The sequence below is a fragment of the Ixodes scapularis genome, unplaced genomic scaffold, assembly GCF_016920785.2.
Source record: "Ixodes scapularis isolate PalLabHiFi unplaced genomic scaffold, ASM1692078v2 PGA_scaffold9__187_contigs__length_104089568, whole genome shotgun sequence".
Classification (NCBI taxonomy): Eukaryota; Metazoa; Arthropoda; class Arachnida; order Ixodida; family Ixodidae; genus Ixodes; species Ixodes scapularis.
Window position 1 is genome coordinate 63,255,259 of NW_024609884.1, and position 20,343 is coordinate 63,275,601.

Here is a 20,343-nt window from a genome sequence, read left to right on the forward strand (position 1 = left end):
GAGCTCACTCGCGACCCAGTCAAATAAAAACGCCAGTTCATTGTGCTTTGCATTCGGGTGGAGAGGGTCACGTGATGCGCCGCTGGCGCGTTTTTGGTCGCCGGTGTCACAGGCAAGGGCTCGAAGGCAATTAATTACCCGAATTCGCCATAAATACCGCAAAAAGATTGCGAGATCATGATGTTGGATTAATTTGGGTTCGAAATGAGAGAGGTTAAACTGAGAAAAGTCTTTCTGACAATGGTCAAAACCAGAAAGTATGTTTTGAGAAAATTTGAAATGAGAAAGGTTAAAATGAGAAAAGTCGTTTTGAGAAGGGTCAAAACCCGAAAGTTTGTTTTGAGAACGGTTTAAATGAGAAAGGGAGAAACGCGAAAGTTGTTTTGCGCTGGGTTGAAATGAGAAGGTAAAAACGAGAAGGTAGAAATGCGAACGGGTTCAAATGAGAACCACCCATGTTGGAACGACAAGATTTATAGAAAAGTTACCTTTTATCGAGCAGGGTATTCGCACAACTTGCTATCTTTTTTGCAACTACCCAAGTGACGTCACGCCCTTTGTTTCTCATGGCCGCCGCTCGTGGCTGCAGGTCGGGAAATATTCCAAGTTTTGCCTCGCTATTACGCGGCGGAATCGCAACATTTCGATGAAAGGAGATGTGTTTTCTGGCATTTGTGACACAGTGAACAATATCAAAAGCAGAAAATGCCAATTCTTTCAACGTTAAAATCGTTGCACAGCTCCTTTAACAGCTCCACTGTAAAAAAAGAAAAGCGTCGGGATGCCAGACATTTTGGCGTCATCTACCAAAGAGAGGAGACGCGTACCCAGGGGAGGTGGCATGGATTCCGCACTTTCGATTGTTTTACGGCGTTGAATTTAGCAGATTTCAGACGTTAAAGGGTGTTTTTCGTGTTTTTTCTTTGTTCTTCAACATTAGAGAGAAGGAAAAACCTGGGCGGGGACGCAACAAGTAGTGCGAGGACCAATCAGGTAAGCTTGAACCAACGAGATAGAGAAGCTTAGAGCGATAGACTGGAATCACATTCACCAGGCAAAAGTGACCCCACTTGGCTGCCGCCATGTTCTGCAATTGTGACCACTAGACACGTGACCGTACCAAATCCTGAGGCTTTTAAGCAAAACTGAGCCGAGATTTGTATTGCGATCGCTGTGAAAAACATGAGAAGCTATTTTCAGTACTGCTAGCCCCAGAGAACAGTGTGTGTCTAGCTCCGATAAAAACCCAAAATACAGCACCGCGGCTGACGGCATCTAGAGGAGCCGTTGCGAAGCTGCCGAGTTTTTGTCGTAAAAGCACATTTTGGAATTAAAACAAACGAAACAACTTATTTCGACGGTACTCAGTTCAACACGTGCTACCTAACCAACAACGGAGGCCGATCGCCTTTATGTCAAGAACGCTCTCCAACGGTGAGCACTCTCAGATTGACGAAGAAGCGCTTAGTCTAGTTGAAGGCGTAAAGAAATTTCACTAGTATTTCTTTGGACGCCACTTCACGCTGTGGACACACCACAAACCCCTGGTTTCGATCTTCAATCCCAGTAAGGGAATCCCAAGTACGGTTGCGGCAAGAATGCAGCGATGGGTGATCATCTTGTCAGGGTATGACTTCGACATAAAGTATGTGCTAAACGATCAGAGCGTTGTCGCAGACATGCTGTCAAGACTCCCAATGACTGACAAGGGCGCTACTAAATTAGAAACTACAAGAATGGACGGAATCAAATCTAGAAACGTTTCAAGCCCTACCACTGACATATAAGCAGATCAGCAGAGAGACACGAAAGGACACCGTGTTGTCCAAAGTTTTAAGACTCACCATGGATGGATGGTCGGAGCAAGTGAATTCCAGGGACCTCAAGCCTTATTTCCGTCGCAGAACGGAACTAACCGTAGAGCTCGACTGCTGAATGTGGGGAACACGCGTCTTCGTACCCTCGAGGTTCCGAAAACACTTTTTGAACGACTTGCATCAAGGTCATGCGGGAATGACTAGGATGAAGGGGCTGGCACGACACTACGTGTGGTGGCCACTTTTGGATCATGACATCCAAACGATGGTCCCAAGTTGTCGATCGTGCCAGGAAGTGAGCAGCAACGAGGCATCTAAAGTTCCCATACAACCGTGGGAATACCCCAAAAAGAAATGGTAACGCCTGCATGCAGGCTTCACAGGACCCTTTCACTGAAGAAATTTTTTGCTGATCATTGATGCATATTCAAAATGGCCCGAGGTAGTGCCCAACCCAACATAAAAGCGTTTCTAACTGTCTTTGCAAGATATGGACTGCCAGAAAGGATTGTGACAGAGAATGGCAGCTGCAATTCCGATTAAGCGAATTCCGGGATTTCATGACAAGAAACGGAGTGCAGCAGTCATTCTCACGCGGAAATCATCCCGCAACGAACGGTGCGGCAGAAAACTTCGTGGAACATTCAAGAAGTTTGACAGCGCAAGCCTGAAGTCGGGACTGACCATCGAAAAGGCATGCCATAACTTCTTGGTGGCATACCGGACGACCCCGCACACGATAACTGGCTCAACACCAGCCAAAATGATGACAGCAGACGAATTTCGCACAAGGTTCGATGTACTCAGTCCATCAATAACCGACGTCGTGCGATCAAAACAGGCAAAGCAGCACGCTTCGCGCAGCTCTAAAGAACGGCAACTACATCAGAATGACCACGTCTGGGCAAGAGACTACAGGAACGCCAAGCAATGGTCGAAAGGCGTCGTCGTCCGAGTTCTAGAAAACCGAACATATGAGATTCGCATGAACGACGAAAATACGTGGAAATGAAACATTGAACAGCTGAGAAATGTACCCAAGGATGACGAGGAAATATCTACGAATCAAGACGATAGCCTCAGGCGCGCAAAAACATCGAGAAAGTTCGCCCCTTCCCGCGGCATCAGTCAGCGAAACGGTTGACCATCTCCGATTTCCAGTGACGACTTTCCAACCATGATCCAAGACAGAACGATCCTGCAACACCGAAGGCAGGTACTTGAAGCTCGCCTCCCACACCACATGATGGCGCACGACACCAAGGCAGGGAAGGCAGCCCTCCTCTTCTCAGAAGATTAACACGGACGCGCCAGCCCGCGGCTGGGCCTGTGAAAACGTGGTTTTTAAGGGTAATATATTACCATGTATTGTGTGCGTGCTCGCTACGCACGACCTATTGAGCCTAGGCAACGACGGCGGATGCAACCGGCGACGCCGGCGGGGGAGAGCGAGCCACGGAGAAGCTCGGGACGCCTGGAAGCCACAGACTGGGCGCGGTCGCAAACCAAACAAGACGCTTCTCATAACACCTACCGATTGTAACCTAAGCAGTTTAATAAATATATCTTTGCATTCAAGCAAAAAAGCGCACTCTCAACTGAAGTTCATTGAAAATTCACACCTTATGTAGCTACAAAAACCCTGTTTACCCTATCTACTCAGCCCGCGTTTCAAAAATTCAAACTCATTTGTAGATAAAGATAGGGACGTGTCACTTTTACAATTCTTGTCTCTGGTCCTAATTTCAAACGCCTCGTGTTATTGTTAGTGCAGCGTGATTCATTCTTCCGCCCACCTTGCTTAGACCTTGAAGTCCTCAGTATGGACTAAATAAAAAAAAAAGTGTTAAGAGATTAGCGATAAGTTTCACCACCATGCTCGATCCTTATCACTTAGCGTTACGAGGGCTGTTTTAGGCAAATTCGGTAGCATTAAAAACTGCCCTCTTAACTTGTGGCGCCATCCCCCGATAGGCGCAGCCAGCAGGCGACGTACTCAGTCGTTTCTTCGCAACGCCTATGGGGAGATGGCGCCACATGTTAGAACAATCACAATCGCAATCGCCTCGTTTCCCCTCCCACAGAACAATCTGGACGTAGGTCCCACTTCTTTTTTAATGAAAATTCTAGCCGTTAATAAAGGTTTCCCAATCCAATCTCTATCCTAAAGACCCCCGGGAGTAGTACATAAGGGGTGGGAACCAGTGTTGTACGCGTTCCTCAAAAAAAGGAACGAAAACTCGTTCCTCGTTCCTTCCGATTTTTGGAACGCGTTCCCGTTACAAGTTCCATATGTGAAAAAGGAACTCGTTCCCGTTACACTTTAAAAAATGGAACGTATCGTTACATATACGTTACATTTGTATTTTTCGCTAATTACTATATTTAGTTAAATCAAGCAGAGTTTTATTTTTTTATTTATCCCATTAATAGTCAGCATACGAGTTCGTATGTCGTGATGGAAGGGCACCAGGAGAAGAAAACACGCGGAAGCAGGGTTTCATTTGTTGATATATTCATGTTAAAAATCTCAGCTATTAACCATGTCCATGTTTGTAGTGGACAATTCAGACGAGCCAAATGTACTTTTGCCAAGATTGCACGAGCGTTTTACAACAGCCTCACACGTTTCAATTCAACAGAGTCCCGTGTTAGAAGTTAACAACAGTTACTTCTCGATGTTGCTGTCCGTAAGACGAGCAAGTGAAGGAGAGGATAGGGCTTTTGGAAAGTCAGTCTTGAAAGCTATAAATACTTCGTTGTGAAGGTTGGATTTGTTGTTCAGTTTGAAGGTGGAGGACAAGAGAAGGAATAAAGTTTTTTTTTTGTGTGTGTGCATCTTTTAAGTAGATAATGTTCGGGATACAAGGGTGAGTCCGATATATAGCAATCTATGATCTTGTTGTAATTGGAGGTCTCGTTATTGAAGTTCAAAAATGGCTGTAGTCGGAATAAGATTTCTGGGTGTATGAGGATTCGTGGAACCAAAGAAAGTAGCTGAGTTTGAAACAACCCTCTTTCTTTGTCTTTTCCTACGACTAAAAGTTTTGCTTTTTGTACCGCAGTTTCAGGCACTCAAAAAAGTATCAATACCCACCAGCTCTCCTGCACCCGAAACTCTTAGCAAGCGAGGACCACACTAAATAATCCATAAGATTAGTAGCCAAAAAGTTAAAGAGATCCTGCACCTCGTAAAGGCATTGTTTTTGTACTTTCATATTTTCCCTGTTAGAAATAAATTAAAAATCACCCCACTGGACGAAAAAAAGGAACGCCGTTCCTTTTTCCGTTCCAGTAAAAATGTAACGCGTTCCCGTTCCAGTTCCAGCGATGCAAAATGGAACGACGGCGTTCCTTCGTTCCTCCTAAAAGGAACGCGTTCCAGGAACGCCGTTCCTTGGAACGCCGTTCCGTACAACACTGGTGGGAACAATAAGAGAAATTAAGGCCCAGTGGCGTCACTAGGGTCGGCGACAACCGGAGCGGCCCGCCGCGCTCCCCCCCCCCCCCCCCCCCCCCCGCCCCCCCCGCCCCTTCCCGCTCTGGCGTGGTGGCACTTAGTTCCATAGTGCGTTGAACTTCATAATAGGCGAATTTCTTTTCCCGTTACAAGTTATATTCTCATCATGCTCCTCTAGATAATTCCTTCCCTCACTGAGCCAGACTCCCAGATATTTGTATTTTCCTACACGGTCTATTACAGTGTCTTGAATCCTCAAGGGTTCCCTCTTTTCATCGTTAAACACCATCCAAAACTTGTCACCACTAAAACTCATGCCCAAGGTGTCTCCTTTCTCTCCACATATTCCAGCTAGTTCCTATACCATATCCTGGTTATCTGCCATAAGTACTATGTCGTCCGCATACATCAGTCCTTGTATTACCTGTGCTACATTTTTCCCTCCTCCCATATAATTCACATCAAAACCTAAGTTGCTCTGCTCTAATTTCTTTTGCATATCACTGATGTATATCATGAAGAGCAGAGGTGACAGTGGACAGCCCTGTCTGATCCCTCTTTTTATTGCTGCAGGTTGTATAGTTTCTGCTTCCCTTGTTATGACTACCTTATTGTCTGTGTACACCTGTTGTAGAAACCTAACCAAATTTGCATCTAAGTTAAACTCCTTCAGTTGAACCCAGAGTTTCTCCTGGCTCAAATAGACTACTTCCATAAAGCCCTGCATGCAACACGGCGCGCGTTGCACTCTGGGAACTAGTTGGCCAGGGAGGAGGGTGGCATGGTTTCGGTTTCGATCAACACGTCGACCAGAGATTGCACACAGAGCGTGGACTATTAACGGTCGTTATCTCATGTTTTCTGGTCCCGAGAGCGTCATTTGTGGTCTCTAAACTAACCTAAATGGCCAGACCTCGAAGCTTTAGCACAAGCCCGAGACGTATAGCTTGTCTTAACAGCTTGTTGTATTTTTGTACTTGAGCCTTTCTGTTAGCGTTTCGAGGTATGATGGACGAGCCAGTGCTGGGAATGTCGACGCTGCGAAGCTCGGGGATTTTGCTATGTACCAATCAACAAGCTGAAGCAACCAATAAGTATGCATTCATCGAGCTCGCGCCTTTACATTAGTGTTGTTGATCAGGAAGTTTGTTTATTTCGTTCGTCCATAGACAAAATATTACTTTTTGTAATTACTGTTTTCTTAATACGCCTGTGTACGCGAGGTAAAACTCGGAGGCGCCATTGAAAAGCTCAATTATAACACACTTGTTATCTATTATCTGTACTGACCCGCAGCACTGCACGAAGCGAAGTCCCCACCCACTTGCATTTTACTAATATTCAACATCGCGCATAGGCGTGCGCACAGGGGGGGGGGGGGCAGGGGGAGGGGGGCGGCCGCCCCCTCTAATCATCTAGGGGGGGGGGGGGGGGCGCAAAGTTGGCCCGACCCGAGGCGCGACGGCGCCGGCGGTATAGACCCTTTCAGGCAACATTTCATGGGCGCCGCCATCTTGGCGTCACGTGAGCCTGCCGCCATAACCGCCCTTCAGTTTCTCGCCGTCCCTCCGCGTTGTGTGCTGCACCGGCCACTACCGGAGCTTTGTTTTCGCGTTTTTTTACGTCCCGCGTTGAAATCCTGTTTTTTCTTTAGGTATTTTCAATATTTCGGGCTTTTATTTAATCATTTGGTATCTATATGTCAACATAGCTCTTGTATGTTCTTATTTATGAAATGGAATCGGACAGCGAATGGATCGACGATACAAGATTATGGCTTTAGAGACGATGTAAGTTCATCCCATTCTAACGTTTTTGTCGCTAATAAAGGGCAGTCAACACCATTGCGACATATGCAAATTTCAACTGACGCAGAGAGGCTATCGCAGTCGTGCTTCTCGCTGCATGCGCACGCTCGTTTCTGTAAAGCCGACCCGCATGTAAGCGATTTAGCGTGCGACGAGAGGAGCGACGGTGACAACGACGAGAGTCAGCGACGAAGATTTCTCACTGTCGCCTGTTGCATCGCTCGGTTTTTTGGGTTTTTAGAAAACGTCGCTCACCGTCTTGGTCGCTTGCTCCCGTCGCTTCCATGCGGTTTGCCTCGTCGCGCGACTGCCCGAGCGACAGCGAAGCGGGTCACCGTCGCGTGTCTCGTTGCTCGCCGAATCGCTTGCATGCGGTTTATACTTAATATCGAGGCGTCAATGCTTCAGTGCTGTGTGCATGGGAATTAATTGAGTATAAACCGCATGTAAGCGATTTGGCGAGCGACCAGATAAGCGACGGCTACCCGCCTCGCTGTCGCTCAGTCAGTCGCGCGACGAGGCAAACCGCATGGAAGCGACGGAGCAAGCGACCAAGACGGTGAGCGACGTTTTCTAGAAATTCCAAAACCGAGCAATGCGACGGGCGACAGTAAAAATCTCCGCTGCTCGTCTCGTCGCACGCTAAATCGCTTACATGCGTGTCGGCTTTACGGAAACGAGCTCGCACATGCAGCGAGAAGCACGACTGTGATAGCCTTACTGCGTCAGTTGCAATTTACATATGTCGCAATAGTGTTGACTGCCCTTTATTAGCGACCAAAACAAAACGTAAGAATGAGATGAACTTACATGGTCATTGAAGCCTCATAATCTTGTATCGTCGACCCAACCGCTGTCCGATTCCATTCCATAACTAAGAAAATACAAGAGCTATGTCGAAATATAAATATCAAATGATTAAATGAAAGTCCTTAGTATAGAAAAGACCTAAAGAAAATGCAAGATTTCAACGTATAATGTAAAAAAACACGAAAACGAGGCTCCGGTAGTGGCCTGTGCAGCACACAACGCAGAGCAACAGCGAGAAACTGAAGGTCGGCTATGGCGGTCCGGAAAGCGCGCGAAGGGCGCGCCGACTGGTGGCAGCTCGAGTAACTGACTCGCTGAAAGCGTCTATAGGCCTCCTGCGCTGAAGCTTTAAACAAACTGTAGCGCCCTCATTTTGGGTAGTACAAGCTCACCTGATTGAGCATAGCCCTACTTATGGCACGTTGGTCGAGCTTTTTCAGTTCTATGTGGTGCTAAAGGCGTTTTGGGGAAACCTCACCCCTCTTAATGAAAAATCCTGCGCACGCCTATGCGCGTAATGTTATCCTGCAATCGTATAGGCACATTCACACATACAAACCGTTTTAAGAAAGCAAAAGTCGAGCACTTGTGTGAAAAATGTCGCACCATTCGCCAGAAGTACGCCGGACGGGCATGAACCCCTATGAACACCAAATGACGAAATTATTCAAAGTGCATTTGACGGTTGCTAATGGCCATAATACTTGTTATGTGTTTGCTTCCTTCCTGCCTGAGTATGCCGAGATAATTTCAGACACACCGTTCAGGCACAGATCTTGGGCGTCAGTAAAAGCTCGTCCAAAAAGGCTTAGCAAGGGGTAGGGGACGCTTGTTAGGGCCTCCGTCGTAGCTAGCCGATCTCAGCGTTTGCGAAAACTTAATCTTCTATTAGCATAAAATTTGAGTGGGAGATATATGATGATACGAGGAAGACATCATAGTAACTTTGGTGGAGTAGTGAGGTCGAATTTATTGCGTTTCCTTAAAAGTTCATGCGTCAACGCTGGGCTCAACTTTGATACTCCTGTGAGGATGTGGCTTGCTTTTCGCCCAATGAAGTAACAAGAAGCGGATGTTTGGCAAAAAAAATACGTGTAATGCTCTAGGTGACTGAATTTCACTTGTAGTTCACTGGCACTAGACGGGATTATTGAAATTGAACTCAAAGATGAGGTAACTAAGACACGTCTTACTACGTTTGCATACGCACTCATAATATCCGGTGTTTCGGGAACCAAGGAAAGTGCCCCGGCCTTCGTTTTGTATCGCTCGAGAATGAGTGTATTGTACATTCGTAAAAAAATCAAATAATCGAAAACGCAAGCAGCGCGTTCGGTCGCGGCGTGATAGCATGAGATGAATCTGCTCAGTCGAAACCGAAACTGAGTGGCCAACTAGTTCCCAGAGTGCACTGCGCGGTATTTCGCCGCAATGGGGCGCGTCGGTTTTGGAAGAAGTCCATTATCGTACGCTCCCTTGAGGTCCAAGAAAGCTAACCATCAAGGAGTTTGGTTCTTCACTTCTATTTCTATACATTGTGTGGTGACGAATAAGTTATCTTCCAGTCTTCCATCTCTTCAGAATCCGTTTTGAAGCTCACCCAGTATTTGCATATCTTCTGCCCATTCCTCCATTCTCCGCTTTACTATCTACATAGCTAATCTGTATATAACTGAAGTTACTGTTATTGGGCGATATGCCTTAATGCTCTCTTCGTTTCCTCTGCCTTTATGTATTAGTCTCACATTACTTAGTTTTCAATCATTGAGTACCTCTCCTCCCATATATATTTGATTAATCACATGCCGTAACTTTAATTTGCTTGTTTTCCTAGTGTTGTAATGCGTTTAATGGGTATGTCTTCTGGACCTGTCGCTGTACCTGCTGGAACCTTACTTTCTGCCTTGTCCCATTTTCTTGTGGACATCTCCATTGCTACACAATTCTCCTCCTACTTTACACTGCTGCTGTCAGTGCTATCCACCCTCACCCTCTGCTCAAGCTGGGAGAAAGCCTCTTCGAATGTCCGCCCGATATATTCCCGCGCCTCTTCATCCTCTACTCTACTCTCCTCCTGTGTGGTCAGCAAGTGTTGGAAACCCTCTTTCTCCCCTGCGCTTTAATGTGCTCCCACACCTTTTTTGCCGCATTCCTATCTTTATTAAATTTATTTACATTGTTCACTGCACTCCTACACTCCCAATTTTAGCCTGTATTAAAGCTGATGTTTCCGTTTTCCGCCTCTTTGAAGTTCTCCGATTTTTACGCTACTTCAGTTGGCAAGGCTCCGCTTTCCTTTGTCCACCTATGCGCCCTAGCGCCAAAATGTGGCTGCAAAAACGAGGACAAAAACTAAAAAGCTGGTGGGATAGGGATCCCACCAGCTTTTTAGTTTTTGTCTTCGTTTTTGCTTTCCTTTTAGTTTAATTTGAGGCTTCTCTAATTCTCTTTGAAAGATTCATATTATATCCTCAAACGTCCAATCTCTTTATTGACGGGCTTTTAAAAAGGGTCTATTGGGCTCATGCTAAAATTATATTCACTGTTTTTCCTGTTTTCATACCTGCCTATTTTACGCCGAACAAACAATGTTATTAAAGAATTTCCTTACTAAGAACTTGATTCTCGTAACATAAACGGGTGGAATTGCAAAAAAATAATATCTGTTCTCAGTAACCAACTTGTGTCGCTCATTTTGGTGTGAATAAAAAAAAAAAAAAAATTAGCTTGATGTGTAGTTCAATGTCTGCCGCCGGAAAACTCTTCAGCATACAGTTTCTTGTTCTCACGTAATATTATATTTTTATATGAAGGGGTTATTATTAATATTTGCTTAACATCACAATAAAATTTAATTTAATTAAAAATTAATTAGTGAACATTTTAAGTTTGTCTGTATAGGTATGTGCACAACTCTTTCAGGAGTACTTCATTATCAAGCAAACCCATTATTAAGACGACAGGGTTGGAAAAACAATGAAATGTGTTTCAAATTAAAACATTTGTGATTGCAGACCAGTGTTTTCCTTGGTTTCATGAGGGTCAATGACACATTGGCAGACAGGCTGTTCTCAAGGATATTTCTCATGATTCTTTTGACTCGTTTTTATTCAATACACGAAGCCTCGAAGTTAGAGTTTCCCTTTGGACCGCTAGTTATAAAAAAATGCAAACGACTCGACCACACAAAGTGTGCTGCTATAGACAGCTGTAGCTGTTGCTGCGTCGCAGAAAGGAATGTTGATTGAGTTTTGCCTTTAGCCAGTGTGCTTGCTGTACAATGTTTACAATGGGCTCTTTGCTTTCAGTGGAATTGATCTGTGAGACGTGTGTGAGGAGATGTGTGCTTTGGGGGAACGATTGTGAAAGATGTTGCATGTGTTAGGAAAAAACACAAAGACGTGATTGATATTTATTAATTTTTTTTTTTTTTTGCTGAACCACTCTTGAGTCCACCGTGACGGCGCCTGTGCTGGACGAAGCGAAAGTACGTACGAAAGCCCCGCCGGAGCAAGAGCGGTGGCGGCCTACGGGGGGGAAGGGAGGGGGGAGCGAGAGAGAGAATTGCGTGTGTGAGGAACGACAGGGAGAGGGAGAGGAGTTCTTCTGCTGCAGAGTGGGGTTTTGCGTTCGTACATGGCATTTTTTGCCGGGAAGGGGCGCTAACAGCTACCACTTTAAAGGCCCGTTCACACTCTTGGAACCTCTTAAAACTGAATTTCTTAAAACCTCTTACAACGCGAGGACATACTGGGGCCATCTATTGGGTAGCAACGTAAACTTGGCGGTCCGGCCTATTTTCTATTTCTCTCCCGCATTATCCTTTCTTTTTTGGCTCGAAAAACTTTTGTCAATGTTATAAATGAGCCTTTCTTAGAGGTATTACGCACATTTGACCTCAGAAATACCTCAAAACCTTTGCTCTTGTGAAATGCAGTTCCAGGGTTGGTCATCGCATAGATGGCGCCAGCGTGCCAGTGTGTTCCCTCGTCCTAAGAAATTTTAAGAGATTTTAACAAGTCTCGTCTCTCTCGGTCGCACTAGGTTGCAAGAGTGTGAACGGGCCTTTGAACTGCAACTCTATTAGGCTCTCGTCATGCACGCGTAAATAAGAAGCGTACAAGCACTTCCATTCGAAGCTACATGCCGCCCAGCTTGCGCGCCGGCACTACCAAGCCCCGTCGGCTCTTTAGCTTTTCCTGGTGCTGGACAAGCTACCATGACGTCACGGGGGTGGGCGCGAAGGCTTGCCTTCTTGAACGTGTTGGCCAATTCCCACGTGCTGGCCCATCCTTGAAAAATCCATTGTGTGTTCTATCCTCTTGTCCTGTCTTGTCATCTTTACTGCCGACAGCATCATTTTAACGGTACGATAGAGATGCGGAGCTATCCTCATCTCCAGCATCGCCGCCGTCATCATTCAGCCATTTCGTCTTGCTTTGGCAGTCATCCGCAGCAGCAGACCGAACACCAGCCCATGGCTCCGCCGCCCAGACCCCGCCCATGCGCTATGACGAGATGGAACAGAGGAAGCCGACGGTCGACGTTCCCCAGCCCCCGTCCCCAGCCCCGGCATTCTGACACCCCATTACTTAAGTCCACCAGCGCGGACCGGGCCGTCGTGGTTGTTGCTGGTGGAGAGGTCTGTGACGCTACGGAGGAGGCCGAAATACCTCTTCATCTTCATCCCTAGCTTCGCTGTCGGCAGCTATCTGTTCTCCTCTGTGTATCTATACGAGTGCATAATCTTCCAATCTCCAAATCAGTTTTCGTCGGGGGTGACGGCAAATCCCGGAGAAAAGCTTGCAGTGTAAAAGCTCACCGGAGATAAGCGCACCGGAGAAAAGCTCAACCACGTTTTGGCGGGTTCGGAGAAAAATTGACCCGTGTTTTTAGAAAATCATGAGAAAAGCTCCTGTTGAATTAAATTATTTTGCAAGGTGGTCGGTATAAAGTTAGATAACTAGAGCTACTTAATCTTCTGGCACCTATCGCGCAGGGTGTATACATTTCGGAGGAGGGCGCTCTACTGCAGGTGTCGTTACACTTTCATGCCACCCGTTATCGCGCTACTGTTGACAGAGCTAATTCAGACGTAGCCGCATGAATGAAATATTACCTTTATTTATTTCCCAATTAGAAGGACTTGTAATTGAAAGTTTAACTTAAAGAAATGGTGAAATGTGAAGATTTGGCATAGCTTATGCTGTGCCTGCTACTACGTGAATAAAGTATAATTGCATGAAAACTATTAAAGCTGCAGCCTATTACACCGCTTATATATATCACCCAATCTATCTTTCAATTACCGTTTTTTTAGAAATTCCTTTTTTTATTTTAGTCGTACCATCCTGGGCAGGTATGAGGTAAACTTGAAAAACAAAATATCTGACAGTGATGTGCACAATAACCACGTGTGCACATATATGGCACCAGGTATACTTGAGACGAGTGAATGTTTTGAGCTTAGTAAACGCTAGATTTACAAATTCGCTGGGGAGTTTTTCTTCAGATCCGTCAAAAGGTAAGTTTTTGTGCGACGAGGTTTTCTCCGGTGAGCTTATCGCCGGTGAGCTTTTTTTTTAGTGAGCTTTTCTCCGCCACTCGCAGCGCGAATATTACTGTGATTCGGTGGGTGCTCTACCCACATGTACAAAATAAAATGATTTGTAAGATTGCAGGGGATTTTTAGTGTAGGCTTAGGCCCTATTGGGTGGGTCCGAGGGTGAAATACTCCGGAAATGTTCTTTTAACCGCCAAAGTTTTACAGTTTCTATTTGTCCCAGTCGGCGACCACTTTTCACTGGTGCGGTGATACACAGGGCCTTTTGTAGGTCCTGGATATCGATGGTGTTGATTCCATGTGCCGGGTGTAAATTTCCAATAGTGTTGAGAATTTAGTCGCACTTCAACCACGCCATTCGGGGCAAGACTCTCATGTTTTTTATGCAGCTTTAGTGGGTTAATGTTTGTTATGCAACAGTCTGGGTCCACTGGCTTTATCACCGCGGTGAGAACATTGATGTGATGAGTTATGTCAACCATAGGTGTACTGCTGGAAGGGGTGTTACGTCTTTTCTATCTTCCTCTGTTTTGTTCATCTGGTGTCATTTTACGGTCAATGTATATAACTGTTCACGAAGAACTCAACATATCAGAGTAGGTACCTTCCTTGGTGATGAATGAGGAGACATCTAAAGAGTTTGCCTCGTTTCGAACGTAATTTGCTAGAGCAGCAGCTTGTAGAGTGATTCAATGGGCGGAACACGAACAAAAGGAGTTCGAAATCAGGACTTAACGCAGATGGCTGATTTTCTTCTTCGTCAAATATCTTGACGAGTCTTACATGAGAAGCATGTTCTCTTGGCCATATGGCAGCCGTTTTTTTTTTTTTTTTTTCCTGGAACAGGGTTATCTAAAGCATCAATCTGTCAATTTTTCAACCCAAAAATAGTAAGTGAACGTTTAAGGTCAACGTTCAACCCTATAATGATACGAGCGTCCACAAGACAAATACTGCCTTTATTTCTGGAATAGAAATGTATAAATACCCAAGACGTTGTAAAACAATTATTAAAGTTTTCAATTAGTACGTCTGGCGCAGAAATAAATTATCTGCTCGCAGGTCCGCGAAATACATCATTCCAATTATCACTTGGCACGCAAATCCCTTGGAACTAACAGCGCAGTTCTGCTGGTGGACAAACGCCTGAAACGCGTTGGGTGGCACCGCGCGTGGTATCCTTTTGCACAGGAAACAAATGAAACAATAAAAAAAAGTGGACGCTGAACATGGCGAGAGGAAAGGCTGTCACCAGGACAGACACTTGTGGCAGTGGAGAAGCGAAACATACAACACTCCCATTTGTGCAAAATCCGCACGGCACCACAACACTCAGCAGAACGACATTTCTGGGCGCGGTCCTAAATATCCCCAATCCTCGGACCTGTATCGGTGCGGCGACGTATGAGTACCAGCTCATTAAATAGTCCGCTTTTCCCCCCCTTTAACTCTCTGTTATGAGCACACAGAATGGACAAAATATATTACTTTGCTCCGCCAAAATGACACGTCTATACCTACGACTCCTGGGGTAGATGCGCTGAAACTGAAAGACTATCGCAAACGCGGTAATACTGAACTGTACGAAGTGTTTAAAGTAGCTGCCTTGTTACAACTCAGTATCAGCGTGCTTGGTAACAACCACTGGTGCTGCGAGATTGAGAAGTGCACAGTACGTCGTGGTAAATTAGGATGATGGAAACGGGTGGGGCCACGGTGGAGCAAGGACGCGGGACGACTTGCACGGGAACGCCAGCTCGGTCCGGGCCGTCGGGGCAGATGCCTTGCTCTCGTCACCTTCGGGGGCACACTTGACTTGGGTGATGACGCCAGCGAGGACTGCCGAAAAACTAGAACCACGTCGTCGAGTCTCACGGATTTGATGTCGTCTCTTCTAGCTTTTCGCATTCTGAAACAACAGAAAGAGCAATCTTAGGGTGTGCGCACGCTATCCGAGGGGAAGGATTTACATTTGGACGTTTTTATGTTGAAGAGATTTGGATAAAAACTGTAAATATAGTCTCTGTGCTCAGCAAAGTCCCTAGTAACTATAAGCGCACTCGTAGTGTCGTCTTTTCTTCAGTATACTCATGTTTTCATTTTCATTTTCATTTTCATTTATTTACTCTCAAGGCCGAATCATTACAGAGAGGAGTGGTGAAGCAAAAAAGCACACAGCAGGGGGATTACAAAAAATGGTTGCAAACGGCGCTTTTGAAACGGTCGGTGTCAGTGATTGAAGCGATGGAGGCGGGGAGGTGGTTCCAGTCTGTGCAGGTTTTGGGAATGAATGAGTGGAAGTGCAAATTGGTGCGGCTGCTTGGGACGGCAACCTTGAACTGATGGTCGCTGCGGGAAGAAATGTACGACGGTGGCAGAAAGAGAGAGTCACTGAGTATTGAAATGATAAACCTTGTGAAAGAGACAAAGACGAGATAGTTTACGACGCAATGAAAGATCGGGTAAGTTAAGATTAGATTTCATAGAAGTGACACTGGCAGTTCGAAAGTAATTTGAGAAGATGAAACGCGCGGAACGGTTTTGAATGGCTTCTATTTGAAGAATAATGGAGTTAATATGAGAGTCCCAGATTGATGATGCATATTCAAGCTTTGACCTCACTAAAGTTTCATAAAGTATGAGTTTCAAGTTAGTTGGGGCTAAAGAAAAATTACGCCGTAGATAACCGAGTGCGCGATTAGCATTACTAGTGATGTAGTCGACGTGATCTTGCCATGAAAGGTTAGCAGAAATGATAATGCCAAGATATTTGTAGGACGAAACTTGCGTTAGGCGAACACCGTTAAGTAAATGGCCACACGGTAGAATGTGATTTGAATGACGTGCAATTCTCATTGACTTACATTTGGCAGGGTTAAGTTTAATTAGCCAGGTGTCACACCAAAATGAAATGTTATCGAGGTCAGACTGAAGAGCATGATGATCAGCAGGTTCCAGAATTTTGCTATAAACAACACAGTCGTCAGCAAAAAAGTTTTATAGATGAAGAAATGCAGCTAGGTAAGTCGTTAATATAAACAAGAAAAAACAAGGGCCCTAGCACTGACCCCTGCGGGACACCGGACGTTACAGGACAGTGAGGGGAGTTACGGTCATTGGCGGTTACATATTGCGTGCGATTAGACAAGAAGCATTCTATCCATTTAAAAATATTAGGGTCCATGTTTAGTTTACTTAATCTATAGAGGAGCAGACTATGACAGACACTATCGAATGCTTTAGAAAAGTCGATGAAAATGCAGTCAACAGTGATTAAGTGATCTGCAGCAAAGAATAAGTCGTTAGTAAAGGCGAGTAGTTGAGTTTCACATGAGTAATTTTTTCTGATGTTCTGTGTTGATGCATACTAAAAAAAGAATTAGTTTCGAGGAAGGATACCATATGACAGTATATGACATGTTCCATGAGTTTGCACGGTATACTGGTTAATGAAATGGGTCTATAATTATTGGGACAATGAATGTTACCTGATTTGTGCAGAGGAACCACCTTTCCCACCTTCCAGTCGTTTGGGAGCGTACAGGATTCTAATGATTGTGCAAAAATGTTCGACGATATTATAGATGAATACACTTCGGTGTTTTTCAAAAATTTGGGGTTAATGCCATCATCACCTGGAGAAGAGGAAAGCTTCATATTTTGAATTAATTTCATTACGCCTGCCCAGTCAATAACTATTGGATCCATCGGAATAAAATCATAAACCGGAACATCGGGAAACATACATGGCGTGCTGTTAAGAAACGACGATGAGAATGCAGAGTTCAAAACAACGCAGCAGTTTTCCCTAGGAACGACCGATTAGCTATCCGTAGCAAGTTCAATTGGTTTCCTTTCACTTCCGCTCACAACGTGCCAAAACTTATGCAGATTAGTTTTACCGAAATCACGTCAATCCCCCTAAAAACAAAAAAAAAAAAAAACATTTTAATAGTACAGCTGGGGTGCAGAAGCACTTCTAAGCACAATGCTTCTCAAGATGCGTAGCCTGCTGGCGAGAATAACGCCCAGTTATGCATCCATAGCCACAGTTTGCACTCAGCCCAGCGCTCCCCGGAACGTGGAACGTCCAACGCACACCGGAACGATAAATGCAGGTGTGAGCGGCTTCATACGCAGTCTGGAATTCAGTCACTGCGGTTTGGGAAAACCCAAATCTCGCGTGCAGTGCATCCGGTCACGAGAGCACTGGCCGCGCACATGGGAGCTCGACGCTGTGCCTCTTATCCAAACACTGGTCTCATGGGCGAAATCTTCCCATCGTAAGAGAAGAGGGAACGGAGGCGCAACGCAATTGAAGCTCATACGACGCGATCAAACGGCGAACAAAGGAGTGCAGCGAGATATTCAGCGGCGCGCAGTTAATTAAAGGGCCGACCGGGCGCGGGCTTCCTCTTTCGGCGTTCAGTCGGCAGGCGTGTGCGAACGCCGCGAGCGTTAAGCAGGCGGCTGGAGCGCGCGATGGAGTGTACGGGTGAGGGCGCTAATTAAAACCTGCCCATTTCCTGTTCTCGATATGTAGTCTCAGCACCAGCAATCAAGAGCCAATTTTGGCCTACTTAGGCCGCATTATCGTGACAAAAGAAAACGCGTTATTCCATTATCTGGAGCATTTAACTCCCTGACCGACCGAAGATACGCCCGCGAGTTCTGCCGAGCAATATATTTACTCTGACTAGATTGATTAATATAGACCTTACATAATTGGATACGTAGGTCAGTGTTGTGTTTTTTTATGCTATTTAGCTTTCACGATGCCAAAAAAAGTTTCTGGTATGTGTAGTTGAGCATCGAATAAAAGGGCGCTCTTCGTGGGAACCAGCATTGGGGAAGGTTTCGGGCTTGGAAGGCTCGGGGGCGATAGACGTCCCACACTACGCTGGGCCAGCCCAGCCAAACACGACTGTCGTCAAGCAAAGCACGTCAGATTTAGCACGAATACACCAATCAGCGCGGCGTATTCAGGCGCGGCAATGCATCTTGCTGCTCTGAGCATCGAAGTCATGGGATCTAGTATATTGATTGGTTTCAGCGTAGAAAAAATGCGATAAAAATACAAAAAAAAACAGACTTATTTGATTCAAATTATATTTATTTGACTAATATCAGATTTAAATCCTGTCTTTTTTTTTAATGTAGTTTTTTCATTGTTATTAAATGTGACAGATACTATAAGTTGCTTCAATGTACCTGGGTCTTGAAAAAAGTGTGCATCGAAAATCATTTATTTTAATTCTAACAGTGGAACTTTTTTCTGAATTGTCTAAGCACCAAAGAGCATGTTAAAACTCAAGTCGAAAGCGGCGCGCGCGAGCCGGCAGCAGCAGCGTAGGCGCCGTTTACGGGGGGGCAATAAAGAAAGGAAACAAGTTTGCAGACGGCAGAAAATAAATTCTAAAAGACTCCATGCAGGTCATAACAATTCGGACGGCAATTGTTAAGGCGCTTAATTCGCTCTTGCCCTACAAAATTAACAGAGAAAGGCGAAAAGGGGGCTGAGCACCTTACAATTTAAATGTCGGTAGCAAAAAAAAAAAAAAAAAAAAAAAAAAAGCGCCCGTAAAACAAGTTAAAAAAAACGAACAAACATTAAATACAAAAGAATATCTACGTGTTATCGGTGTTGTGTTGTTGCTCTATGGCGGCAACAGGCGACAAAATTCGAAAGCGCCACCAGACACGACCGAGAAAGCGAAGAAGCTTCAGCGACCGCGGACCCAAGAGTCGCCTGGCCGCCGGGTTCGCTACCGAGCGCCAGCCTGGCTCCACGGTAGTTCTCTACTTGGGTGTTGCCTCAACATTACGAGGGAGGGATGAGGAGGGCAAGCAGGGATGCCTTTTCTTTTCGTTCTTTGTTAGGAGAGAGCCAAAACAGCATGAAGTAAGCTTCGTATTATTATTATTTTTTTTTAAGGATCCTTCTTTCTGTCTTTTTCTGTCTTCAATACTCTCACTGTCTTCCTTCTTTTCAACTTTAACATTCGAGACACGAACGAGTAAGGTGGGAGCTTTGCATGTTAATACTGTTCCAGCAATATCACAAACAAAACGATAGCAATTGCTACTTTTTCCACTAGGACGGAGATATATGCATAGAGTAATGTTCGCAATCAAAACTAACAAGATGACAAAGCTTAATCAAGCATAATAATAATAATAGTGCTTTATTTGATTCGTTCCCCAGGACAACCAATAGGTTGTTCTGGGCATACTCGTATATTTATTCGGCTGCTCCTGTATTTACAGCCTGATTCTTATTATCATGCATGTTACACTGCAAAATGACTTATTTCCAATAATTATTCGCTAGCCGAAATCGCATTTGTAACCTGGTAAAGCGTCTTTCCAGGAGAAAGGGGGGGGGGGGCTCTCGCCCCCCCCCCCCCCCCCCCCCCGCCCCCGGGAAATTGAAAACTTTGCGCTTATGTGCAGCAGTAACTGTTTCTAAAGGAAAATGATAAAAAAATGACTCTTTGGACCTGAGTTCATGAACACCTTATTTTATTTATATACCTGGAATTATTTATACAAACAAGGCGAGCGCGTGCACGCGTGCACAAACGTTCCCAGTATTCTGCTTGCTGCTTGGGTATTTTGTTAAAATGTCTCTTATGGCGTACAGTACCATTTCATTTAAACACTTTTGATTGTGAAGCACGACCTTAAGAAAACTACAGAAACCTCCACTGTGTAATAAATGTCAGCGAGCAACCTTACTTCTGCTAGAAATATTTCTGCACAAAATATAACTGACAAGTCATCGACACGCCGAGATGTGTGCTACTTGAGTTGTGATATATATTAAAATCTTGTGCAAAAGGTTTCATCTCCCCAAAACTATGGTGCCTGCAACGCGTCTCCGAC

The 20,343-nt window shown here is 45.1% G+C and overlaps 1 protein-coding gene across 1 annotated transcript in view; it reads right to left on the minus strand.

The window, feature by feature from the left end:
• Positions 1-14,399: 14,399 nt before the first annotated feature.
• The window catches only part of LOC8032041 (low-density lipoprotein receptor 1), a 43,104-nt gene continuing 37,160 nt past the window's right edge, over positions 14,400-20,343 (minus strand). The window contains exon 7 of the mRNA XM_040220797.2: positions 14,400-15,367. Within this exon, the coding sequence (XP_040076731.2) occupies positions 15,330-15,367 (38 nt within the window). The 3' untranslated portion in view covers positions 14,400-15,329. The remainder of the gene's footprint in view (positions 15,368-20,343) is intronic.